The sequence below is a fragment of the Elephas maximus genome, chromosome 9 (assembly GCF_024166365.1).
Source record: "Elephas maximus indicus isolate mEleMax1 chromosome 9, mEleMax1 primary haplotype, whole genome shotgun sequence".
Taxonomy (NCBI): Eukaryota; Metazoa; Chordata; class Mammalia; order Proboscidea; family Elephantidae; genus Elephas; species Elephas maximus.
The window spans coordinates 77,325,292-77,353,061 of NC_064827.1; the positions used below are offsets into that span (position 1 = coordinate 77,325,292).

At 42.0% G+C, this 27,770-nt stretch overlaps 1 protein-coding gene across 6 annotated transcripts in view; it reads left to right on the forward strand.

The window, feature by feature from the left end:
* The window catches only part of MVB12B (multivesicular body subunit 12B), a 188,061-nt gene that overhangs the window by 35,591 nt on the left and 124,700 nt on the right, over window positions 1–27,770 (forward strand). For all 6 annotated transcript variants that reach the window (XR_007518573.1, XM_049894916.1, XM_049894917.1 and 3 more), the window contains exons 3-5: window positions 14,250–14,357; window positions 20,688–20,784; window positions 26,134–26,263. Coding sequence is in view for 5 of the 6 variants with exons in the window: in XM_049894916.1 (XP_049750873.1) it covers window positions 14,250–14,357; window positions 20,688–20,784; window positions 26,134–26,263 (335 nt within the window). In the remaining variant the exon portion in view is untranslated. The remainder of the gene's footprint in view (window positions 1–14,249; window positions 14,358–20,687; window positions 20,785–26,133; window positions 26,264–27,770) is intronic.

Sequence of the window (27,770 nt, forward strand, 5' to 3'; positions counted from 1 at the left end):
ACCTGGGGTTCCTGTGCAGAGAAGCTCCTAGACCAGGCTAAGATTGATGACAAGAACCTTTTTCTAGAGCCAACAGAGAGAAAGCCTTCCCTTGGAGCTGGCACATTGACTTTGGACTTCTAGCCTCCTAGACTGTGAGAGAATAAATTTCTTTGTTAAAGCCACCCACTTGTGGTATTTCTGTTATAGCAGCACTAGATGACCAAGACAGTGCCTTTGATTGTTGCCTACTGTCCCCCTCCGCATACAACCTGATGTGGTTTCATATTCCTCTGAACTCTAACAGCACTTTGTACTCACTTATGGAGCTAAGAGGAGCCCTGGTTGTGCAGTGATTAAGCACCTGGCTGCTACCAAAAGATTGGCAGCTCAAATCCACCAGCCGTTCCTTGGAAACCCTATAGGGAAGTTCCACTCTGTCCTATAGGGTGGTTATGAGCAACAGGTTTGGGTTTGTTTGTTTGTTTGTTTGTATTGCTCTTTATTAGTAAAAAAATATTTGAGTTTTCCTTCTCTGACAGGTTTCTGCCTTACACAGGTTCTGGCTTTCATAGGTTTTACTGTATTAGACAACTCTGTGAGATAGAATCTATTGTTTCCATTTTACAGACAAAAAAAAACAGAGGCCTAGAGAGGTTAGGGAACTTAGCAAAGGTCACATAGCTCCTAAGTGGTGAAGCCACGATTTGAATCCACATCTGTCCAATACTAAAGACCATGATTTTAACTGTTGCGTTCTCCTGCTATCCTGGCCCTGGAGAATAGGTACTGGGCAGCATATAGCATAGATTGGCATCCCAGATTCCAGCCAGAAAGGAACTTGGGAACACTGTGCCGTGGTTAGCAGGGACAGAGAGGATGGTCTTCAGGAAATAGGTTTAAGCAGTAGAAGCTTCTCTCTCCTTTCCTTCCCTGCTCAGGGGATGTATCCTCTATAATGAAGTTACCTCTTGTTCTCAGGATCTGGGGTGGAGAGAGAACCAGAGAGCCCTGCCCCTCCCCCCCGCTTTTTTTTTAACAAAAAATATTTTCTTGACATTTAAAATACTATAAAAGCTCATCTCAGGAAATCCAAATCATATGGAATTATATAAAATAAAAAGTGAAAATATTACCTTTCATTTCCTTAAATTCTACATATATTGTTGACGGTTTGGAAATACCCTTCTAGACTTGTTTTTTTCTTTGTCCGAAAATTGTATTTCTTTTTAATACACAAGGAATATGACCATATCTTCTTATTCAAGAAATTTAAACAACATAGCCAAAGCTCAGGCACCCTCTGACCACACCCCTGATTTCTGTTTCCTTGGCACTTACACACTGTCCTCAGTTTGCTCCTTGTTCTCCTGATTTTTTCTCTGTTTACATATATTAATGACTTATTGAAACATATAATTGGGTTTGTGTTTTTAATAGAAATTAGACAAGGCAATAAGCTCTTGCTTTATTCTTACTGAATAGTACACATACTATAAAGATCTTTCTAGATTAGTGTGTAGAGATCATCTGCATTCCTGTTAACAGATGTGTGGGGTTTCATGGTGGGGTGAATGTTCTACATAAGGATTCTCCTGCTGCTCAACTTTTAGGCTAGGCTTTTTCCAATTTTTCACTAAACAAAGACTTTGCACATGCCTCCTTGTTAGGGTTGCCAGATTAGCAAAGAGCAGTACAGGATGCCCAGTTAAATTTGAGTTTCAGATAAACAATGAGTAACTTTTTAGCATAAGTATGTTCCATATTTCTTGACTTTTAGTAAATATATGTCCCATGTTATTTGAATTTTAGTGTAAGTTTGTCCCATAATATTTGGAACATACTTATACCTAAATTAAAAAATATATTATAAAACATTTCAAATATATAGAAAGGTATAGAGAATAACATAACAAATATCCATGTAACCACCATGCAGCCTTTCTGAGTCTTAATGTTCTACCAAATTTATATCAGATTTTTTAAAATAAATGAAATAAAACATTCTACAGGCATATGTGTCCTCCCAGACCCATCCCCTTCTCCCTTATCCAGGGTCACCACTGTTCTTAGTTTGGTATTTATCATTCCTATATATATATATTTTTTTTTATATGTATCCATGGAAACCCTGGTAGCCTAGTGGTTAAGTGCTACAGCTTCCAACCAAAGGGTCAGCAGTTCGAATCCACCAGGCGCTCCTTGGAAACTCTATGGGGTAGTTCTACTCTGTCCTATAGGGTCGCTATGAGTCGGGATCGACTGGATGGCACTGGCTTTGGTTTTTTTTTTTTTTTTTTGTATATATGTATCCATGTTTTCAAATTTTATGTAGATGATATGTCAGATGTATCATACTGTACTTATTTTTCAACTTGCTTTTTTGATGAGCATTGTTTTTAATATTTATCCTTGCTGATACATATAGCTCTAGTTTGTGTATTTTCAAGGCTGTATGGAATTCTATTGTATGAATATACTTTATTTATCCTGTTGAGGATTTGAGTTGTTTCCAATAATTTGCAATTACAAACAATGTTGCAAATACTATCCTCATATCTTTATGCTAAGAATTTCTCTAGGGAATAATTTAGGAGGAGAATTTCTGCATCACTTTCACTTTACTGGATTCGTAAGTGTTTTCTAAAGTGGTTGTACCAGTTTGTGCTACACCTGTTATTGTCATGCATTTACAGGTTTGCCAACTATTTGCTGTGAAAGGTATATCATTGTCATTTTAATTGCATTTTCTAGAGAGGTTGAACGTTTTTTCAAATGGCTTTTGTATATTGTATATCCTTTTCTTGATGAGTTATTTCTTTTTCTTATTGATTTATAGGAGTTCTTTATTTATTTTGGATATTAATCCATATCAGTTATATGTATGGCTCACGGTCTGTGACTTCTAATTTGTTTTTAGTGTCCTTAGTAATATCAAGTTTTTTAATTTTAGGGTAATAAAATCCACCACATCTTCTCCTTTATGGATTTTTTTGTACGTATATCTATTTCTTTAATAATTCCCTGTATTAAAATCATAAAAATCATCTACATTTTGTTCTGAAAGTTTTGAAGTTTTGCTTTTAATCTTTAATCCATGTAGAATTTATTTTTTATATGAAGAGGAGCACTACTTTAATTTTTTTGTTCTAAAGTGATGGTCAGGCCACTGGTGTGTCACTGGCAGCTCTGCCACTGATCAAGTGTCTGTGGCTGAGAGAAACCTGCTGTTCACCTAGGTGCTGTCCAGCCACAGGAGTACCTGTAGTCAACTAACTGATGCTGCTCTACGTGGGGTGTGTGGAAGTCCAGGGCTGTCCTGGCCCGGTTTATCTGAGTGTGGCAGAGACAGAGAACTCTGGCTCAAGCCCTCTTTCCTGATGATGAGGAACTGGGAAGAGACTCCTGCTTTGATGCGGCCAAGGGCCTTGGCTAACGCATTTCACGCTTTCCCTCTCATGGATCTCTCACTCCCTTTACACAGTCTGGGGCATGTTTTCTTCTTGGGCTAGAAATTGATTTCCCTGTGTGTCTGCCTTTGCCCATCAGTAGGTGCAGAATAGAGTGCCTGATCTCTGGTGCCAGGTACCTTCTGTTAGGAGCAGGGCTCTGTTTTCTTCCACCCTCCCCAGACTCAGAAATTGCCCTCTATGCCTGCTGTAGCCAAGGCAGCTGTGCATCTGGTCAAGTGAAGAGGGATTGCCTAGTGTAGCCCCTGATCCTGACTGTATTTGGAGCTGTGGTGGCACAGTGGTTAAGAGCTCGGCTAAGCAAAAGGTTGGCAGTTTGAATACACCAGCATCTCCTTGGAAACTCTGTGGGGGCAGTTCTGCTCTGGCCTGTAGGGTCACTATGCATCAGAATCAACTCGATGGCAATGAGTTGGGTTTTTTTTTTTTTTTTTTTCCACTTTATTTGTTTTTGCTATCGAGTTGATTCTGACTCGTAAGGGTCCTTACTTTACGGAGCGGAGTTAGTAATAAATACCCAAACCCAGTGCCGTTGAGTTGATTCTGACTTGTAGCGACACTATAGGACAGAGCAAAACTGCCCCATAGAGTTTCCAAGAAGCGCCTGGCAGATCTGAAGTGCCGACCCTTTGGTTAGCAGCCGTAGCACTTAACCATTACGCCACCAGGTTTTCCTAGTAATAAATAGCTGACATTTTTTTGAGCACCTACCATTTGTGCTTTACACTAAGCACTTTTAAAACAAAACAATACAGTTTTATTGAGATATAACTCACATACCATAAAATGTACTCTTTTAAAGAGTATAATTGAGTGGTTTTTAGTATATTCACAGAGTTGTGCAACCATCCTCACCACCACCTAAATTTCAGGACATTTTCAGCTCCCCCTTAAAAGAACCCTTGTGCCTATTAGCAGTCATTCCCTTTTATGGATTGAATTGTGTCTCCCAAAAATACGTGTTGTAAATCCTAACCTGTATACCTGTGATTATAATCCATTTTGGGAATGGGTTGTCTTTGTTATGGAAACGAGGCAGGATTAGCCTAAGTATGTCTTGAGTCAATCTCTTACAATATATAAAAGGACCAGATTAAGCAAGCAGAAATGGGGGAAGATAGATCTTCACATGGAAGCTAAAGAGATAATGACCTTCCTACAGAGCTAGCAGAGGGAAAAGCCCTTCCCTAGAGCTGGTGCCTTGAATTTAGACTCCTAGCCTCCTAAACTGTGAGGAAATAAATTTCTGTTTGTTAAAGCCATCCTCTTGTGGTATTTTTGTTATAGCAGCATTGGATAACTAAGACATTCCCCGTCCCCCACCTCAGCCCCTGGCAACTGCTAATCTACAATCTGTTTATAGATTTGGCTATTCTGGACATTTACTATAAATAGAATCATATTTTTTGGTATGGCTTTTTCTAGCTGGTTTCTTTCACTTAGTGTAACGTTTTTAAGGCTCATCCATGCTCATGCCATGAAGTATTAGCACTTCTCTTTGTGGCTGAATAATATTCCACTGAATGGTATACCACATTTTGTTTATCTAGTCATCAGTTGATGGATATTTGAGTTGTTTCTACTTTTTGTTTGTCGTGAATAGTGCTGCTATGAACATTTGTGTACATGTTTTTGTGTGCACGTCATATGTTTTCATTTGTCTTGGGTATATACCTTTTTTTTTATATATACCTAGCAGTACAATTGCTGGGTCATATGGTAACTCTTTGTTTAACCTTTGAGGATCTGCAAGACTTCTTCCATTTCACATTCCCACCAGCAGTGTAGGAGGGCTCCAATTTCACCTCATCCTCCCGAACAGTTGTTATTGTCTGTTCTTTGTTTTGTTAATTATTTTACGCTAATCATTATAAAGTCGTATCTCATTGTGGCTAAATCCTTTTTGTGCCTTCTATCATTTAATTCTCACAAATAATCCTATGTGGTAGATTTTATTATTTTTTCCATTTTAAAATAAGGCTCAGAGAGATGAAATGTGACTTTGGGGAACCCCAGTATGTAAGTGGCAGAGCTGGAACTTGAACTCAAGTCTGCCTGACTCCAAAAATCCAAGTTCTTTGCTCTGTCATGTGACTTTCTCTATTAGAGGTGGTTCTAATGCAAGACACTATAGAGAAGGGAAGATCTTGGACAAGAGCAGGTGCCTCTGACTGGTATTATCAGGAGAGGCTTTGCAGGGGCAGCGTCCTTTCAGCCAGAGTAGTGTTTCAACACAAGATGTTAGAGGGAACAACCCAGGCAGAGACAGTAAGTCAGGAAATTGCAGGGCACATTCAGGACAGAAAGACTTGAGAAAGGAGGGCCAGTGTGGTGCAATGTTACAGAGTCCCAGAGAGCAGTGAGGCCCAACAAGAGTGAGTAGTCCGTGATGTCCCTTTGCTCTGTAGAGAGAAAAACCCGAAGACTGAGGGAGACGCAGCAGTCACTGGGACAGAAACATGCATTTCATTTCTTTTGCTAAAAAAAATTAGAATTCAAGCTGAAGATCTATGGCAGATTTGAGCTCTCCATTCAGGATATAAAATGATAAAATGATGCAAATCAACTCAGAACCAAAAAACAACCAAGAGTTCCTAGGCTCACCAGATGATTTAAATGCCTCTTTTCACTTTATAGCTTTTAGAAAGCATTTGACCATAACTCCTGTCCTCCCTGCCTCTGTGCCATGCCTAAGTTGCCTCTGATTAAGAGTTTAAGTGGCTCCACAGTTGGCCACTCTCTGACCTGGGCCAAGTGTCTGTGTTTCCACAGTCGATGATCTAACATATCAACAGTCCATTGAACTGCATTCTTGTTCATAGCGACAGCCAGATATTTCCTTTGGAATTTCTGTAGAATTCCCTGGCCCCTTTGATTACGTTCTGTCTGCTGAATGTATCTTTGAATTGTGGGTGGGCTTTCTTAAAATGCCAGGGTATAAACGGGATGATGAAACTGACGGTTAGCAGTGTCTTTCAAGAGCTGCTCTTTGGGCAAGGAGCACTCTATTCCAATGCTGAAGAACGGCTGACAGTTGTAATGATTTACTTCACAGCTTCTCTCTAGCAGTCTTGATGGGTAGCTGATTTACAAAGTGTTCCTCAAGTTTAAATCCAGAAGATTTTTATTTCTCACTCCATCAAATGAAGTCTTTTAAATTGTTGTTTTCTTTATTGTAAAAGCTTGTATGCTCATTCCCAAAAAATTAAACATGGAAGCAGCAAAAAGAACACTAAAAAAAAAAACCCAAATCATCTCAACTGTGTGTTTAGTTTTGCCACGTTGAGTTGAAATCCCCAGTTGTTACTCGAAGGCTGAGAACTGGAGTTGTTTCCCTGGTTATCAGACCCACCTACTCCTTCACAGGCCACTGCATCTGTGGAAGAAATGCCAGAAAGAGGGGGAGTGTGTGTGTGTCCCTAGAACAGATTCTGGAGGCATCACAGTGGCAGGAGCAGTGGCCTTACCCCCTGTACTTTGGGGACTAGGCAGGGCGCAGAAGAATAAATGGCCTCATTGTCGAAGCGGGTATGTTCTCACAGAGTGCTGATCCTGAAGACAATGCACTCAGCTCCATGGGTTAAATCCTGGAAATTTCATTTTTAAAAACTCTTGTAGCCTAATTTGGGTAGCCAGCAAAGTGTGTGACTTTTCATACCTTCCTCCTGATTGATGGGCTCGTTCCTTCCTTCACCGAGTTTTCATTGGGCACGTATGTATCGGGCACTGTGCTTAGTGCAGGGAATAAAATAGGGATCAGAACAGGCATGGCTTTGTCCTTCGGAAGCTTATAGTCAAGTGGCAGGACAGCAGAGGGCAAGGTAAACATTAATCACAGAAGTGAACATTTGCATATGAAAGACCAGCGCCAGGAGAAAGGAGGAAGGCCAGATTTAGTCCCAGAGATCCAGGATGGAATCCCAGAAGGTGAGACGTTAGAGCTGGGCCCTGATGTGACCATTTATGACTCTCCAAGTCTGATATAGCATGACATGACTTTAAATATTTGGGTCTGATATCAGGCCAGATGTTCTCGTTTTTAGTTTAGAAATCTTAGTGCTGTCATTTCTTGAATGCTCACTGGCAGCATTGAGGCAGGTACTTGGCTTGCATTATCTTCTATTGCCCCAGCAGTTACTTCAGGAGGGAACCAGCAGCGTGTCCATTTTACAGATGAGGGAAGAACTTGCTCAAGCCATCATGAAGTTTCAGGTTCCAGTCTGCCTCTTAATTTCATTCAACATGTGGCACACGTAAGGAGCCATGGTAGTGCAATGGTTAAGTATTTGGTTGGTTCAAACCCACCAGCCACTTTGCAGGAGAAAAGACCTGGCGATCTGCTCCCATAAAGATTACAGTCTAGAAAACTGTAGGGGATGGTTCAACTTTGTCCTGTAGGGTTGCTATGAGTCAGAATTGACGCAATAGCACACAATAACATGGTACACGTAGCATTTCTTCCTCCATTCTTTCCCTCTCCCTTCATGTCTGCCCTTCCCCTTCCTTTTACCTCCCCCCAATCTTTTGGCCCCCACGTGTCTGTCAGTTTGTCGTACCGTGGGGGGTTGTGTGTTGCTGTGATGCTGGAAGCTATGCCACCAGTATTCAGATACCAGCAGGGTCACCCATGGAGGATGGGTTTCAGCTGAGCTTCCAGACTGAGACAGACTAGGAAGAAGGACCCGGCAGTCTACTTCTGAAAAGCATTAGCCAGCGAAAACCTTATGAGTAGCAGCAGAACATTGTCTGATATAGTGCTGGAAGATGTGCCCCCCCCGCCCCCGCCCCAGGTTGGAAGGCACTCAGAAGATGACTGGGGAAGAGCTGCCTCCTCAAAGTAGAGTCGACCTTAATGACGGGGACGGAGTAAAGCTTTCAGGACCTTCATTTGCTAATGCGGCACGACTCAAAATGGAAAGAAATAGCTGCAAACATCCATTAATAATTGGAACCTGGAATGTACGAAGTATGAATCTAGGAAAATTGGAAATTGTCAAAAATGAAATGGAATGCATAAACATCGATATCCTAGGCATTGGTGAGCTGAAATGGACTGGTATTGGCCATTTTGAATTGGATAATCATATGATCTACTATGCTGGGAATGACAACTCGAAGAGGAACGGTGTTGCATTCATTGTCAAAAAGAACGTTTCAAGATCTACCCTGAAGTACAACAGTGTCAGTGATAGGATAATATCCATACGCCTACAAGGAAGATCAGTTAATAAGACTATTATTCAAATTTACGCACCAACCACTGAGGCCAAAGACAAAGAAATAAAAGATTTTTATCAGCTGCTGCAGTCTGAAATTGATCGAACGTGCAATCAAGATGCATTGATAATTACTGGTGATTGGAATGTGAAAGTTGGAAACAAAGAAGAAGGATCGGTAGTTGGAAAATATGGCCTTGGTGATAGAAACAATGCTGGAGATCTAATGACAGAATATTGCAAGACCAGCGACTTCTTCATTGCAAATACCTTCTTTCACCAACATAAACGGCAACTATACATGTGGACCTTGCCAGAAGGAACACACAGAAATCAAATTGACTACATCTGTGGGAAGAGACGATGGAAAAGCTCAATATCATCAGTCAGAACAAGGCCAGGGGCCGACTATGGAACAGACCATCAATTGCTCATATGCACGTTCAAGCTGAAGCTGAAGAAAATCAGAGCAAGTCCACAAGAGCCAAAATATCACCTTGAGTATATCCCACCTGAATTTAGAGACCACCTGAAGAACAGATTTGACCCATTGAACACTAGTGACCAAAGACCAGAAGAGTTGTGGAATGACATCAAGGACATCATCCATGAAGAAAGCAAGAGGTCATTGAAAAGACAGGAAAGAAAGAAAAGACCAAGGTGGATGTCAGAGAACACTCTGAAACTTGCTCTTGAGCTTCGAGCAGCTAAAGCAAAAGGAAGAATTCATGAAGTAAAAGAACTGAACAGAAGATTTCAAAGGGCCTCTTGAGAAGACAAAGTAGTGTTATAATGACACGTGCAAAGAGCTGGAGATGGAAAACCAAAAGGGAAGAACACGCTTGGCGTTCCTCAAGCTGAAGAAACGAAGAAAAAAATTCAAGCCTCGAGTTGCAATAGTGAAGGAGTCCATGGGGAAAGTATTAAACAACACAGGAAGCATGAAAAGAAGATGGAAGGAATACACAGAGTCATTATATCAAAAAGAATTAGTCGATATTCAACCATTTCAAGATGTGGCATATGATCAGGAACCGATGGTACTGAAGGAAGAAGTCCAAGCTGCTCTGAAGGCATTGGCGAAAAACAAGGCTCCAGGAATTGATGGAATATCAATTGAGATGTTTCAACAAACAGATGCAGCGCTGGAGTTGCTCACTTGTCTATGCCAAGAAATATGGAAGACAGCTTCCTGGCCAACTGACTGGAAGAGATCCATATTTATGCCAATTCCCAAGAAAGGTGATGCAACTGAATGTGGAAATTATAGAACAATATCATTAATATCACACGCAAGTAAAATTCTGCTGAAGATCATTCAAAAACAGCTGCCACAGTATATTGACAGGGAACTGCCAGAAATTCAGGCCAGTTTCAGAAGAGGACGTGGAACCAGGGATATCATTGCTGATGTCAGATGGATCCTGGCTGAAAGCAGAGAATACCAGAAGGATGTTTACCTGTGTTTTATTGACTATGGAAAGGCATTTGACTGTGTGGATCATAACAAACTATGGATAACACTGCGAAGAATGGGAATTCCAGAACACTTAATTGTGCTCGTGAGGAACCTTTACATAGATCAAGAGGCAGTTGTTCGGATAGAACAAGGGGATACTAATTGGTTTAACATCAGGAAAGGTGTGCGTCAGGGTTGTATTCTTTCACCATACCTATTTAATCTGTATGCTCAGCAAATAATGTGAGAAGCTGGACTATACGAAGAAGAATGGGGCATCAAGATTGGAGGAAGACTCATTAACAACCTGCGTTATGCAGATGACACAACCTTGCTTGCTGAAAGTGAAGAGGACCTGAAGCACTTACTAATGAAGATCAAAGACCACAGCCTTCAGTATGGATTACACCTCAACATAAAGAAAACAAAAATCCTCACAAATGGACCAATAAGCAACATCATGATAAATGGAGAAAAGATTGAAGTTGTCAAGGATTTCATTTTACTTGGATCCACAATCAACAGCCATGGAAGCAGCAGTCAAGAAATCAAAAGACACATTGCATTGGGTAAATCTGCTGCAACGGACCTCTTCAAAGTGTTGAAGAGCAAAGATGTCACCCTGAAGACTAAAGTGCACCTGACCCAAGCCATGGTATTTTCAATCGCATCATATGCATGTGAAAGCTGGACAATGAATAAGGAAGACGGAAGAAGAGTTGACACCTTTGAATTGTGGTGTTGGCGAAGAATATTGAATATACCATGGGCTGCCAAAAGAACTAACAAATCTGTCTTGGAAGAGGTGCGGCCAGAATGCTCCTTAGAGGCAAGGATGGAGAGACTGTGTCTTACATACTTTGGACGTGTTGTCAGGAGGGATCAGTCCCTGGAGAAGGACATCATGCTTGGCAGAGTACAGGGTCAGCGGAAAAGAGGAAGACCCTCAAGGAGGTGGACTGACACAGTGGCTGCAACAATGAGCTCAAGCATAACAACGATTGTAAGGATGGCGTAGGACCGGGCAGTGTTTCGTTCTGTTGTGCATAGGGTCGCTATGAGTCGGATCCAACTCGACGGCACCTAACAACAACAGCAACAATCTTTTGGACTCTGGAGCTAGCTGCTGAATTTGCACTGTCAGTTGAGAGGTGAACCTTGGCAGAGGCTCCCCTGGGAGGGACATGGGCATCGTTAGATTAGAATCTGACTGGAGTCAGTTGTGGTGTCTTCACTTTGAACTGTGAATGTTCCGCTGCATTCTTCACAGAAAATTTACCTTTTTAGACCAGTAGCAAATAGAATTTGGGATGGGAAGAATTTAGTGTATTAGTACCTTTTTCTGACTGAATTGGAAAAAAGCCTTATCACTATAGCTGAAGCAAGGCTGAGATCGCACAGCCTTGTGATACCAGGGGCTGTCTCCAAGTGCCGTCTACTGAGCCATGAACTCTGGTCCTTCCCACTCCAGGGCAGAGGGAGGGCTCCACTCCTGTTCATGGTGCTGGTGGTACCTGAGCAGATCCAGCCTGCAGGCCCCAGGCTTGGGGTGCATCTGCTTTTCTGCCCAGCTCTGCCTTCATCAGGCCGGGCCTGATACTCTCTCTTTTTTCTCCCCCATGGCCTCCCACTCTGGCCAGAAACAGTTGGTGCCATTATACATTACACATTCAACTTCATTGAAAGTGAGTTGTGGCCTCAGGGCAAAGCTGGGCCTTTGGTTGTCCGTTTTTAAGGCTTCTCATGACAAGGAGGGGAGGACTGTAATGGCCAGAGGGGAGAAGCAGGGCCTCCAAGGGAGGGGCAGACCCACACTGCACGCTTTTTCCCTTTACATTCTTCAGCTGGCCCCTTATTATATTGAGGTGTCATTTATTCAGAAAGATGATAATTTTAGCAATGGGATGGGAGGAGGGAATCTTCCTTTTAAAACTCTGGAAACAATAGCCTTGATTTAGAATAAACAGGACTGTCAGTGGAATTTCCCAATATCTAGGAGAGCCCCTCTGGGCGCTCTTTCATTTCCAGTCGAAGGTTAAAGACACAACCTTGTTTCTTCTAAGGTTCCCAGCCCATGGTTATGCAGCCTTCGGGTGTTCTGCATACTGTCTCTGTTTTAAAAAGCTTAGCAGAAAATATGCATTTATTATAGAGAAACCATGTAGATTCCTTTACCATATTTCCTTGTTCATACAGCTTCTTTTACTTATACATTTTAATGGTTCTGAAATTGGGGTGCATATTAAAATAGACATGCACATTTTGATATGGTACTATTTCTTTTTTTTTCTCAGTGTATGTTCTTTAAATCCATGGGTGGTTCCCAAAGGACTACATCTTAGGATTGAGGCAATACACTTAAAATGGCCATTTGGGAGAAAAAAATCTTTCAAAACATGGACTCCATGGGAGAAAATAAACAAAAGGGATCCTTAGTGATGGAGAAGTTGGAATCACTGCTTTAAATCTCACATTTTCAAAGAAACTGTATGTGTGACCATTCTGGGGAAAAAAGCTGACAAGGGTCAACCCCTGGTTCATCATGTTTCTTTCCGTAGGGGTGACATATTTGAGCAAACAGTTCCTAAAATTATCCCCCATACCATTCCTCCTTCAGCTTTCAGGTCAAGTATATTTGCATATTTAGCATGAAAAGCTTTTTTTCCCCCTTGTTGTGTGTGCTAATTTACAATTGTTTGGTCTGAATAAAGCATTTTTCTTCTGCCAGTTGGCCTTTCAGCTTTTCTGAGGCAGCCTCAGAGAAAGCAGCTAAGGTGGGCTCCAGGAATGTCCTGGTGAACATGGGCATGCTTTGCTGGGGTCCTGCAGCCCCCGTACACAGTCAGGGGCTATGACATGCTGTGTGGTGTGTGGTGCTCAGTGTGGAGCTACTCAGTATGTAGACTGGATGTTGCCGAATCAAGGCAGTTTTTGTGTAAAGAACGGAAGCGTTTTCGGCAATTTGTCAGAATGGCTAGGAGCTTGTCAGATGAAGAACTGAGTCCCAAAGTCTAAACCTCAAAAGCGCAACTAAAAGTCAGAAAGCATATTGCTTGAATACTGCCTTCAGAGTGTATCCCAAAACGTGGCACTGCTCCCACAGTCTTCCTGGGTGCCCCCGCCCCATCCCTTAGTGGTGTCAGCCTGGCCTCGGGGTGGAAGGTTGATGAATACTCTTAAGGGATGCTTATAATATTGTCGTATTAGGTTGCTGAATGAGAAAGCAGACCAAGCCCTGACAATCTGTTAACAGAGCAGTCTGGAGAGAAATAGAATACCATCCTGTTCTAGCCTTTTTCCCCTCCTATCCAATTTCACTGTAAACTCTTTCGCACAAAACATTGACCTTTGTGCTAAAATCTCCCCAACACACACACACACACACACACGTACACACGTGCAAGCGTATACGTCTAAATAGTACACAGGTCCTTTAAGACTCAAATCCAGGCTGATTTCATCCCTGAGCTCGGGAAGGTTTCTACAGCTGCATATGAGAAATTGGCTTCTTAGTGAGGCTGTAAACAAGGAACTGAGTCCTTTGTATTTTTCTATCATGATTCAGTTTCTGACCTTGAATACCACTTTCTGAGCTTGTACCAAGAAGACGCAGTTTAGAGCAGGTCTTCCTGACACCCCCCACCATGGAATCTCATTGACTGAAGCACCCTAGCTGGCCCCAGGGTCCTAGAGCAGGAGGCTGCGTCAATCTTACTGCAGGCGGTGCCCCTCTCAGGTGGCATTTCACACCCCACTGGACTTTTTTCTGCACCCCATACCATCCCCCGAGTAAGTGGTAATGAGGAACGTAATGCGCTGACTTATCCAGTCGCTCCTTGGTCCATTACAACAAAAGTTGCTCTTTTCTCGTTAAAACCATTTTTGTCAGGGTGTCTTTAATCAATGGCTTCCCTAGGGACAATATTTTTAGAAGTTGTATTTTTCACACTCCTTCTTTTCCCCTTTTGGAAATTCTCCTCTCTGTGTCTAGTGAAATGAACTAATGAGATGCCATGAGAGTTCGGGCCAGTGTTAATTGGAACAGGTATGAAAGAAGCCGCTCACACACACCTTCAGTTCCATCTTGCCTTACCTGCGATCCGTTTCTCTGTCTCTTTGGTGTAGGTTGCACAGACAGCAGATGGTGTGGATGCTGACCTCTGGAAAGATGGCTTATTTAAATCCAAGGTTACCAGATACCTGTGTTTCACAAGATCATTTTCCAAAGAAAATGTAAGTCTAATAGTGGCTTCTGTTTGCTGAGTGAGCATAAGTAATTTACATTCCTGTTTGAAATTTCCACATTTTTTTGTTGTGGCTTACTTTCATTGCCATATTAATTTATCTGTGGTTTTAGTGAACTGGGTAGAATTAGCAGACAGTGCTGTGTTTCATTTATTAACAGTATTATTAACCATGTACCCAAGTGTACTGTGAATTCCATTAAAATGTGTTCTCAAAAGGAAATTTCTCTCACAGCTCTCATTTGCCTACCTTTCCTCCAAGCAACAAATCACAGGGTAGTATGGATGTGAGAATTATCCAGTAAAGCTGGATTTAAAGCTGGCCAACATGGAAGCATAGCTAAAAGGAGGACCTGCGTCATCGGCTCTGTCTGCAGACACAGCCTTTTTTCCAAAATGACTTTTTCTTTCTCCCTGAGCCTGTATGTGACATATGACAGTTCACTGTTTTTACAGGTAGGGATCCACATGTGCAGATTTAGTATACTGTTGTTAATACTTGTACACACAAATTAGGAAATTTTAAGAGTATCTACTAAGGCTTTTCCAATAAGGTGTTTTAGTGAATGGCTTAGGAAAAAGGGAAATAACTTCAGTGAGTATCTGTTAGCTTTTAGGTACTCTGCAAATATTCTTCATTTGGTGCTCAATCTCTTGAAGTATTATCTCCCTTCCATAAATGAAGAAACTGAGTTCAGAGAGCTCAAGTGATTGTCTAAGGTCACCTGTCTTCCCTACCCCCAAATAGGGAGCAGTCAGATTTTCATTTTCAGGATGTGACATTTTTTTTTTGGCCTAGATGTTATTGTCTCTTCTGAATACAAATACTTGTTTTATAAAATCTTTTGTTGATTTATTTTTTACAAATTTTATTATAACAGTAATATATGTTCTTGGTTAAAAAAATACATCTCCATGCAGAAGGGTTCAAGGGGAAAACTAACAGCCTTTCTCTCTATCACATACCCCCTCAGGCCCACCATCCTAGTACTAGGTCCTTGCGAGTCCCTTCAGCAGTCTTCTGGATGTGAACAGTCACAGGGTTCTCTGGCTTGTACTCTTCCATCAGTCCTTCCTTTTGTCCATTGGTAATGCTTTGCTAGGGGAATCATTCCTGATGTATTCAGCACTGAGGAAGAAGTCATTGCTTTAGTTTTTTTTTCTGATTGCAAGAATAATGTATGCTCGGTTTCAAGTACAGGGTTTATGATGGAGTAGGGGGAAGTCCTGGTGTTACACACTGAAAATCTTTTTAATGGGCCTTTTAGACACTGTAGTTTAATATGTGGCAGATTAGTCATATTACGTTTGTATACTTACAGTGTCATTGTTGTTAGTTGCCATCAAGTCGATTCCAACTCATGGCGACCCCACACATGTCAGAGTAGAACTGTGCTGTGTAGGGCTTGCAAGGCTGTGCCCTTCAGAAGCCAATCACTTGTCTACTGAGATGTGTCTGGATGGGATCGAATGGCCAACCTTTTGACTGGTAGTCGAGGGAGCGCTTAACCACTTGCACCACCCAGGGACTCCTGAAAATATTTTTAATACAGGCTTTTGAATGCATTTTAATACCAGGAAGGTGGCCACTGAGCTGAAGAGTGAATGTCTGCACCCTAGACTTGTAATGAGTCTGAGCAGCTCCCTCAGTCTCATTGTGCTGCCTGAGGACACACCAAGGAGCAGGTCTTTCTAGACATTGGGCTCACGAAGTTAGAGATGGTCCGTGTCCACCTATTGTCCTATCTGGCCTCCACGTACACAGTGCACTGTTCCGGCCCCTTGGTTCCTGGAGTTTACCTAAGCTCTTTTTTGAAACTATTCGTATTTTTAGCTTTTCTAACCTCTCCTCTGCCCATAGGCTGCCACTTTCTCCAGAAGGTCAGTGCATTCGTTGCCACCCAGGGCTGTAGGGATGAACTCCTGGGGATTTGAATAAACTCGTGTTCACACCCTCTCTACCCCCAGTGGTTACCTGGTGTTCATTACTGATCTGTACTGAGCCTTCATCTTTCCTGACATAAGAGGTTTCGTTTTAAAATTATGGCCTCAGAGGACAGCCACAATCTCTGTAATCATTTTTTATTTTTCTTTTTGTTGGACTTTCCCCCAAAGGCTGTGGGGTATTTATTCTCCAGTCCAGAAGAAGCCCTGCATTCCTTGGAGTGTGGACAGTGGCAAGTCTAAAAATGACAAAGAAAAGTCCCTGGCACTTGTTAATTTGGGATGTTATAGGCAAGTGTATTATAGAAAATGTATTAATGTAGTCAGCATGTGTTTCACATTAAACAGATGTTTACTGAATGTCGGCTTTGTGTGTCTTCTTACTCCATGAGGGCTGGGCATGGCAGGGGTGGGTGTGATGAAGGCATATAAGGAGAAGAGGACAAGGGCAGTGGGGTAAAACCTCTGCCTTTCTTTTGAAGCAGGGTAATAAGGCATTTTGTTTTCAGAAAAAGAATGAATGGGATTCAAACAGATCTAGTTTAAGGAGGGTGGGGGTGGCAGGACCCACTTGCCAGTCCAGGAGCAGAACAGGATCAGGTATACAGTATTTTAATCTGTTACAGCCAGCCAGTTCTGGCCCTCAGTCTGAACCAAGACTTTGCATAACATTTTTTTTTTTTTACACAACTGTAAAGGAGGAATGTGGGATCTCAAGACCAGACAGATTCTTAATTAGGTGACTTGAGACTCCCAATGTAGGAGTTTTGGGAGACTCCTTTGGTACCTGAATTCCATTCCCCCAATAATGCTATTAATACAGAAACCTGGCTTTGGAGTGACATTGCTTCCTGAGGAAGGATGGAGATTAATTGCACTTTTCATGCCCTGTTCTCTCTGCATTACCTGTGATAATAATGCACATAGATTAGGTAGGGAGGATATTAAACAGAAGGATTTATGAACATTTGAATATTAAGTTGGTTATCTGTGGCTACCTTAAATGCAAGGTTGTCAAAAATAATTACAGTATACTAGCAAATACTGGCTACCAGAGACAATATAAATACCCTGAGTCAGTGCATATTGGGCTTTTGGCATGAATCATTTGCTCAACAAGGATTGGGAATACGTTCTTCATATTTATGAGGAGGAAATGAAAGAGAGCACAGGATGGGGGAGGGGAGAGGAACAAGCAAAATTAATGGTGTCGCAGACCTACTGTATTAAACCCAGAACAGCGGCAGCTTGGCGCAAGGAGGGACTACATTTCGGACTGCGGGAAGCTTTGACAGCGCAGCCTCCCGCTTTGTATGCATGGGAGGGTTTTTTGATGCTTTTCTTAATGGCCATACCATTGATGCCCTGGTTTTACCATCAGGGACATTTGTATAGAGTGTGGAGGGTGAGGTCGCTAAGTGGTTTGCAGTTGACTTCTGTAAAGCCTAATGTGTCAAGTAGAAGACATTTGAGAAGGATATCGATGAATGCCCATCCATCTACAGGGCGGGAAAACATACCCAGTTGTTAATTTCTCAATGCGGAAAGTAGTGATGACATGGAAAAGCAACTGCCACAGAAAAAAAATTATGATAGTTTAGATCAGGCAATTCTGCAGGCAGCTGATGTTTGCTAGTTAGGTTAACGGTCCAAGCCCTTCCTGCACGGGCAGAGATTTATTCCACCTGAGACAAGCTTCCACTTCCCACTTGCTGCACTGTACTGTGCATTGTCTCCCTGAGACCCAACTACTTGAAATGTAGCAATATTAAATTGTTGGCAAATATAATGGTTCTGAGAGAAAGAAACAGCTCTGTGATAATAGCACCATAAAAGCAACTGGTCATAGGTTACACTTGCCATTTTGACCTTTGCATTTGAATTGAAGAATTTATTTCATTTGTGTACTTTTGGCTTATAAGGTATTTATTACATCTACTTTAAATATTTTGGCACCCTGGTGGTGTAGTGGTTAAGAGCTCAGTTGCTAACCAAAAGGTCGGCAGTTAAGAATCCACCAGCTGCTTCTTCGAAACCCTATGGCGCAGTTCAGCTCTGTCCTGTAGGGTTGCTATGAGTCGGAATTGACTCAACAGCAGAGGGTTTTTGTTTTTTTTTTTTTAATGTTTTTATTAATAGAGTGTTGATTTGCCATCCTAAGCAAATCCAATTCGATTCTGACCCTGAGTGGCCCTTCCAGTTGAGAAATATACCGAAAAAGATTAATTTATTCAGCAGACAATCATTGAGCATCTACTGTGTGCCAAGCACTCTGCTAAGCTCAGGTTTACAGTAGTAACAGAGATAGCTCGGGCCCTCATGCTTCTTAAACTCTACTGGGGAGATAGATATTAAACAAATTACCTCAAAAAATGGATAAGGAAAATAGAGAGTACCAAGAGAGAATATAGCATATAGTTTAGATATAAAAAATTCTTTGCCTGCCTTTCAGAAGTAGTGTTGGCAGACTTTTTATGTATAGGATAGGGGTGACTTGGCTCCCCTGTGCTCAGAGATAGAGGTAGAAGCCCTTATTTTCTAATGGAGACAAAAATAAAGGCCTGAAAACTTGCTGCCATGTGCAGAGTAATGGGCTGACCAATGTTTACCCAGGAATGCAGGACAAGTAAATGAAGAGAGTGCTCATGCTGGATTTTAACAATGAGAAGCTTCTGGAAAACGGGCATGTGAAGTACATTGCTAGCATCCTAACAGCAAAGATTCGGGATCAGAACCTATAATTCTTTCCTTACCTGGCCCTGACTAGAAAGAGAAGTAAGATGCAAATTACTCCAAAGATTCTAATGAAATCTCCAAGGTGGCCCCTCATATTTAAGTTGTAGGGGGGGTATCTTTAGAGCTCATTTCCAATGTGAAATGCTGCTGCAAGTGGCAGCGTGTTTGCAGAGAATTCTCTCTCGCAATTACAGAATGGTGTGCTATCTTTGAAAGATATTTTTATACTGGTTATGGAAACTGTGCACTGTGGTACCCCAAATGCTACCACTAAATAGAAACTTTAAGAGGCCATTTGTGCATGTCATTTTAGAAGATGTGTAATATTGAGGCTGCAGGGCTTTTACTCCGTATTCATTTATGATTTGGGGAATTTTATAAAATGTATGTAGCAACCAGAATGTGTGTTAGTATGCAGATTGGTGAACATTTAGGAGTGTGTTTGGTTCTCTGAAGGGCTTCAAACTGGTTCTTCCCGGTTCAGCCATAGCTGAGGAAGCGTTCCCGGAACAAACTCAAATTTTTAAAATTTGGGTGTACTGGAACAGGAACCAGAATAAGAAAAATTACGGATTGAAGCTCTACTAGAAACTTAATCTCCCTCTTAGAAAACAAGGGCAGTGTATATGTTGTATAGCAACCAAATCTCTTGCCCATTGGATTTTGTGCAGTTGGAAACAGTGGTGCCCTGCTTGTAGATGGCAGCTGACTGGACCACTTTGAACGTACACCATTCTCCACAGTCCTACCAGTAATCCAGTCTCACGCATCAGGCTCCTGAAAGGGCTCATTACACCTCTTCCAAGTCTCCCATTCCAGGGTTTTTACCCATAATTTTTCCCATTCCAGTTACCATTCTGGATCACCCAAATTGTAAAAATTAGGGTCTGTTCTGCTCTCTCTTCATTGGCCATGACTGGACAAGTTTTAACTGGTTTGAAGCCCTGGTTCTATTAGGTTTAGATGCATCTCTCCCTTCACAACAAGCGCCACAAGAATTTGCTCTAAAACTTAAGGCCCTGAGTGCCAATGCTCAGGACTGAGTGGCAGCCCGGTCCTGGAACATGAGTGTCTAGGCACCCTCTGCTGGGTTGTGTCTGAACCAGGGCTTCAAACTGCTTGGTTAGGTTTGAACCCCTGCTGAGAGTTTGCATTTCTAACAAGTTCCCTGTTGAGAATTTGCATTTCTACTCCAGGTATACTGAGTCAGAGTCTGTAACAAGATCCTCAAGTGATTCTTATGTACAACTTCCTGGGAACTTGTTAGAAATGCAAATTCTCAGCAGGGAACATGTTAGAATGCGAATTCTTAGCAGTGGTTCAAACAGGAATGAAGCCGTTTGAAGCCCTGGTCTAAAGGCTCCCGGGGGCTCCCACCCTGCAGGAGCTGCTCATCTGGCTAACCAAGGCCAAAGCTGAGTGAGTGGCTTTGAGGTTCTGCAGATGAAGCTCCTTTCTGGGGCCCACCAGACTCCCTGTGTAACCGCTGGGGAACATTAACTGGCAGCTACTCTAATTAACCTGCTGTCATAAAGCTGCACCAGCCATTGTGTTAAATATGCATCTTGAAGCCAAAACGGCAAAGCTACCGCAGGCATGTTCAGATTAATAGTCTGTATCTCTTTTCTTTCTTCCCAAGAGTCATTTAGGGAACGTGTTAGTGGATATGAAGCTCATTGACATCAAGGACACCCTGCCTGTAGGCTTCATCCCAATTCAGGAGACGGTGGACACACGTGAGTCATCCTTTAGACCACTCATCACAATGAGAGTTTTCTTCCTTCAGGTATATTTTTAGATTTTTTTTTAATGTGCATTTTTCTTCGGAAACGTTTTAGGAAGCCTTACCGTGTACCCTACTGCTCTTGACCCTTGTCTGACTTGGTTCTCCAAGGAGTTTGCAGAGTATTCTGGGCAGCAGCATGTAAATGAGCAAAGCGTCCTTTTCTCTTAGAATGATGCTCCCTCAGAGACGCTACTGAATTGGCTGACTCAGGAACGAAACGGTCAGACTGGTTGTAGTTCATCTTTAGTCCATTCTCTGGTATTACTGAAGCCAAGCCTGGCACAAGACCCAGAAGCAAAAGAAAAAAGAAAAATCAAATGATGTCCAGGGAATTACAAGTACAACACCACCCCTATTTTTGGCTCTTAGAGCAAATAAGAAAAGTCAGAACCAGAAAGACTACAAGTTAGAGTACGCAGGATTAGAGTCTGACAGAATATTCTGACCACTACTTGGCACTGAGCAGAAGTGACGTGCTGACTCACAGGCTTCTTCAGGATCCTAGAGTGATTTGAGGTCCTTGTCATACTCATCAGTTATTAAACAGCTCTGGGGAATCTCTGGATATTTGCGCCTCCTCATTTAGATGTAATACAACTTATTGTTTTCTTTTATTTTTAATTACTCATTAGCCAACTTTAGGATACCCGCAACAGTGAAGCAGTAAATAAAAGACAAAGAGAAACACGACATATGATTCACTTAAACGAAATTCTGTGCCTCATTCTCTGTCTTACCTACTTTATTTTTCTATAGTTAACCCCACTGTGGACCCACTATTTTGTACTCTTTTTGTTGTTTGTTTGTTTTTACTAGATTTCATATAGACCAGGCTTTCCATAACTATTATTTTAATGAAGCAGGTAGATTCCATTGTGTAGTATACTTTTATTTATTTATTTTTATGTTCTCCTCACTTTTGGACGTTGGGTTGCTTTTAGTTGTTTGTTATTATATGTAATAGCTCATAATTGTAATAGCTAATATTCAGCATGTATTTACTGTGTGCTAACCTCTATGAGTACACAGATAGTAAATGCATGCTAAATATTAGCTGTTATGGTCATTAGCTAATACATGTAAGAACAAACAACTAAAAGCAACCCAATGTCCAAAAGTGTATGTATGCTAACCCCAGTGAAGCAATATCAAGACAAAGGGAGAAAAGATTAAAGTTGCCAAGGATTTCATTTTACTTGGATCCACAATCAACACCTGTGGAAACTGCAGTCAAGAAATCAAATGACACATTGCATTGGGCAAATCTGCTGCAAAAGACCTCTTCAAAGTACTAAAAAGCAAAGACATCCCTTTAAGGACTGACTCAAGCCATGAGTTTTCAGTCACCTCATATGCATGTGAAAGCTGGACAGTGAATAAGGGAAGACCGAAGAAGAATTGATGCCTTTGAATTCCGGTGTTGGTAAAGAATGTTGAATGTAGCGTGGACTACCAGAAGAATGAACAACCAGAATGCTTCTTAGAAGTGAGGATGGCGAGACTTCATCTCATATACTTTGGACATGTATCAGGAGGGACCAGTCCCTGGAGGAGGACATCATGCTTGGTAAAGTAGATGGTCAGCAAAAAAGAGGAAGATCCTCAGTGAGATGGATTGAGACAGTGGCTGCAACAGTGGGCTCAAATGTAGCAATGTTTGTGAGGATTGCCCAGGACCGGGCAGTGTTTCTTTCTGTTTTACATGGGGTCTCTAGGAGTCAGAAGCAACTCTACGGCACCTAACAATAACAACAACCTCAGTAATAAATGCTTTACATACTGTTGTTTTGTGCCGTCGCGTTGATCCTGACTCCTAGTGACCCCATGGGACAGAGTAGAACTGCCGCATAGAGTTTTCTAGGCTGAAATCTTTACATGAGCAGATCGCCAGGTCTTTTCTCCCACAGAGTGACTGGTGGGTTCAAACTGCCGACTTTCAGTTAGCAGCTGAGTGCTTCATTGGGCCACCAGGGCATACATACTGGGTTTCATTTAATCTTCAGAAGACAACTCTTTGGAGATGGATATTATCACACTTGTGAGGAAACTGAGGCACAGTAACTACTTAGGGATTAAAAAACTATCCAAGGTCATACATCTAGAAGTAGGAGAGTAGGAACAGGGACTAGAATACACACATCATGTCTTCCTGACTCCGGCCACACTTTTAACCATAATGCCACACTGTAATAGTATGTGTATAAGCAACTTTTACAGATAGATTTTAAGTATTTGTGTATAGGTCAGATTTTTTTATAACCACTTAATTGAGATAATTTACATACCATGCAATTTGCCTGTTTAAAGTGTTTAATTCAGTGCTTTGTGGTGTATTCACAGAGTTGTGCAGCCCTCACCACAGTCAATTGTAGAACATTTCGTCACCCTGAAAGCCTCTCTCCCATAGCTAGGGTGCATCAGTTGCTGCACCAAGGACATTCTAAGGTCAGGTCCTGGGTTTTCTACCAGGTGCCTTGTCACACAAGGAGGGTGGATTTAGGGCGGCCTCTTCATTTCAGTCATATGGTCATTGCCTGGAACCTTTACCCAAAGGACAGGGCCCAAGCTGACCAGATAAACCTTGTGGTCAGCTTTATGAAATTTGAGAGCATTTAAGGCCCCGGTTTTATAAAGTTGGCCAAAAATATAAGATTCCTGTAATTAATTTGAAATAGAGTTTGTTGCAATCCATATAGCACTTAAAAATGGGAAGACTGTTTTAGTAAAGTGTTGTGTACTTTTTCTGTGTTCATTAGCATGACTGAACACATGTCTATTGACTACGTATAATATGTTTACTTAAAATTAGGCCTGCTTAAGCATGTGTAATTAGTGGTTCCATTTCCTACCCTGAGTTCGCTGTAGATGGAGAACTGCAGCCAAGAACAGCGTGGCAAAAACAAGTGAAATACCTGCATTTTAGTTTACTTTAAGGAGAGGTTTATCTTCTTCACACTTTCAAAGGCCTGATCTTATCAACTAATAATTTAATTTTTGAAGGTGCAGAGTTGTTATGGACTTTTCCCTCCAGGATACCATCCCTGCCTAGTTAGATACAATGTTTGGGGTATGGATTCAGACATTATTACTCACAGCTTGTAGATATGATCAGGCCCTCAGACTCTTCACCTTTGAAAAGAAACCACAAAGTTTCTGAAAAACCACCACCAACAATCACACCTCTCCCCTACCCACTCCCCTCCAAAAAGAAAACCACTACCAACAAAATAATGTCAGTGATTCTGATTTCTTTCTTGGTAAAATCATCAAGACCAGCAGGTAGGACTGCCCTTCACTCTTTGATTTGAATGTACTGTTGAGTCAGTCGTGTTAGCTTTTTGACTATTTCCTGCCACAGAACTGAAAGCTCTTGAAAGTCAATACCAAATACTAAAATAAACTGTGTGCTAGAGGGTTACTTGTAATAACGATAAGAGCACTCATGGCTATTCTTTATTGAGCACTTACTGGGAGCCCCTGGGTCACACTAACAGTTAAGCACTCAGCTACTAACCAGAAGGTTGGTGGTTCAAATCCATCTAGAGGTACCTTGGAAGAAAGACCCGGTGATCTACTTCTAAAAATGTATAGCCATTGAAAACCCTATGGAATGCAGTTCTACTCCAAACACATGGGGTCACTATGAGTCAGAATCAACTCAGTGACAACTGGGCTGATATACTGTGTGCCAGGCATTGGGCTTAGTGAACCGTGTGTGTTGTCACATTTAACCCTCCCAACATCCCTGAGGGGTAGGGCTTCATTAACTCCTTTACAGATAATGAAACAGGCTCAGAGAAATGAAGTAACTTGCCTAAGGACACAGTGTCAGAAAATGGTGAATTTGGGATTTCAAGTCAGATCTGTCTGATTCATGTGAATGACTGCAGTTGATTGAAACTCATATTTAAAAACACAAATGAACAAAAACATTTTGTTAGTCACTATTGGAAGTTGTTATGGCACCAACTCATTACTCTAAAACTTGATAAGAGAAAAGAATCACACATTTATCCTTCCTTTCCTGTACAAACTGTTTCGGGGAGACTGAATAATTGATGAAGAAAGGTTTTGTTTTTGTTTTTTTAATAGAGGAATTCTGGCTAATAAATGCAGGGGGAATGACAGAATTTAGAAATTGCCATTTGGCAACCTTTGATGAAATTATGGATCTAGGCAGTAGTCATTAGGGGATGAGAAGACCGTTCAGAGAAAGATTGTTGGGGCACCTTATAATCGAGGGGCTGTGCCAAGACCACCAGAGCCCTACAGGAATGGCACAGCTGGACTCCAGGCCATAGGAAGTAAATGAATCTCCTGTGAAGCGTTCCTTCCTGAACCATCTCACCTGAATCTAATCAAGCCTTTAGCTCTAACTGCCAGTTTACAAGCAACGCAGGGGAATGACCCAATTTCTCCAGCCTATCAGTGCCCTGAAGAAAAAAGGAAGGGAGAAAGGTTGTTAAAGAATAACAGGATTTACGAGATGTAAAAACAAAATGCAGTACATAGACGTTGCTTGGATCCTGACCCAGATAGACCAACCATAAAATGACATTGTTGAGATAATGAAGACAATTTGAATATAGACTATCTGTTAGATGGCATTAAGGAATTTTTGTTCATTATGTTAGGAATGGTAGTAAATGGTGGTCATGTTTAAAAAATTGCCTGTTACAGATGTCTACTGAGATATTGATGGGTGACATGTCTTCGTTATCAGGGCTACATTTTAAAGACGCTGACAAAAATAAATGGGGCGGGGGGAGAAATGAAGACAAGCTTGCCCGTTGATGATAATTGTTGAAACTGGATGATAGGAACATGTAGTTTTATTATACTCTTCTCTGTACTTTTAGGTCTGTTTGAAAATTTTCTATGATAAAAGTAAAAAAAATAAGTCCATGTGGTAAAATGTGTGACTACTCAGGGCGCAGGGTATAGTTATCTGATGACTTGAGCACTGAGCAGATTTTGGTCATGGCTTTTGGAAGTCAGGCCTGTGAGTTTGTTGCCAGCCCACTTCTCCTTGGAGAGGTGTGTATACCCTTGGGAGGCCCTTCCTGGCAGGGAATGTCTGAAGTCAGGTCCTGACTGATGCCCCCTCTGTAATGGCAGCCTGTCCATTGTGGCCTCAAGGAGGGCAGGAAGGGTAGAGCCCAGCTCTTCTGTCAGGTGACCTGGATGACTAGTCTCTTCCACTGCCAAGAAGGCAAGATGATAGGGAGCCATTGTGTTCAGAGGTTAGATTTCAGCATCTCTGGAAGACTAATACCTTTTCTGTTGTCTTTTTCTTCAGAGGAAGTGGCATTTAGAAAGAAGAGGCTGTGCATTAAATTTATCCCTCGAGATTCAACTGAAGCTGCCATCTGTGACATTCGAATCATGGGCCGGACCAAGCAGGCACCTCCCCAGTACACCTTTATTGGGTAAGCCTTACTAACACAGATCTCATTTGATTCTCTCTGCTGAGAACCCTCAGTCACTCCTGGGAACAAAGCCCTTAGGATTTCAGTGAGACACTCAAGGCTCTGGGCGATCTGTCCCTCACCAGGCTCTCTGGCCCTAGCTTTCATTGCTGCCCCTCCCACTTATGTTGCAGCCAGTCCCAAATGCCAAGCTTTTGACCTCCCTGTGCCTTTGTTCATGATGTTTGCTCCTTCTAAGGGCCTTTCCTGCCCCTTCTTCTTCTGTATAGTCATCCTCCAAGCTCCTCTGGAGCCTTCCTGGATGCCTCAAAGCCAAGGTTTTCTCTTTGCAATGCTACTGGGCCTCAACTCTGCACCATTTGTTTATTCACCTACTTAAACATTATGGAACACTTATTGAGTCCTGCTGGACTGAAGACACTGGATGTGGTGGTGAAGAAGGCAAACAAGGATCCTCCTCAGATGGACCTGATGTTCTAAAAGGGAGAGACAGGCAATAAACAAGAAAATAAATAAGAGAGATAGTTTCATATAGTGGAGAAAACGAAACACAGCAATGGAGTGGGAGCTACTTTAGCTGGGGTGGTCAGGAAGGTGACCTTTGAGCAGAAACCTAAATGTCAAGAGGAAACTAGCCATGCAGAGATTTGAAGGCAGAGCCTTCTAGGTAGAGGAGAAGAGCAAGTATAAATCTGGGAATGAGCACGGAATTTTGGGGAGACAGAAAGCAGATCAGTATGGCTGGAGTGAGCAAGCAGGAGAAAGAATGTCAGTGACGAGGGGTTCACCTTGTGGGACATGGTGGCAGTTTAGATTTTCTTCCAAGTGTACTGGAAAGGTATTGGATGGTTCTAAGGAAGAAACATGGATATTAAATTCCTTGTACACTTTTTGGTCTGATGTTTGTCTTCCCTGATGAGCAGTGAACTGCTGAGGGCTGGGACCCTGCGTGTCTTGTTAACCCTGTGTACTGAGCATGGGGCCTGATACTTAGCTGCTTTATAATACTAGGTCTAAGGACACTCGGGCTATCATTTTAGGCTCTTTTGATTGTAAGTGACAGGAAGCTAAACCTAGACTGGCTTAAATAAAAGGAAGAATTTGGTGGCTGATACAACTGAAGAATTCAGGAGAAGGGGCAGGATCCAGCTTCAGGTGTGGCTGGATTTACACGCTCAAAGGACGTCACTGGAATCTACTTTCTCCATCTCTACCTCCTTGCTCTGATTCCTCTGTGCTGACTCCGTTCTTAGATATGTTCTCCCCTAGGTAGTATAGTAGCTTGCCTGCTTTTCATTCAGGTTCAAGTCCAAAGAGAAAGAGCAAGTAAGAGCAAGCCTATGTTCCTGATAGTGCAAAGAAAAGTTTTGAAATGCATTCTCATCGGTCTTGATTGCTCCAACTAGGGTTGTGTGCACCCTGAACCAGTCACTGTTATCTGGAAAATGTTATTCTCTGATCAACCAGGCCTGAGCTAGAAATGGATTCAGCTCCAATGGAACTCAGG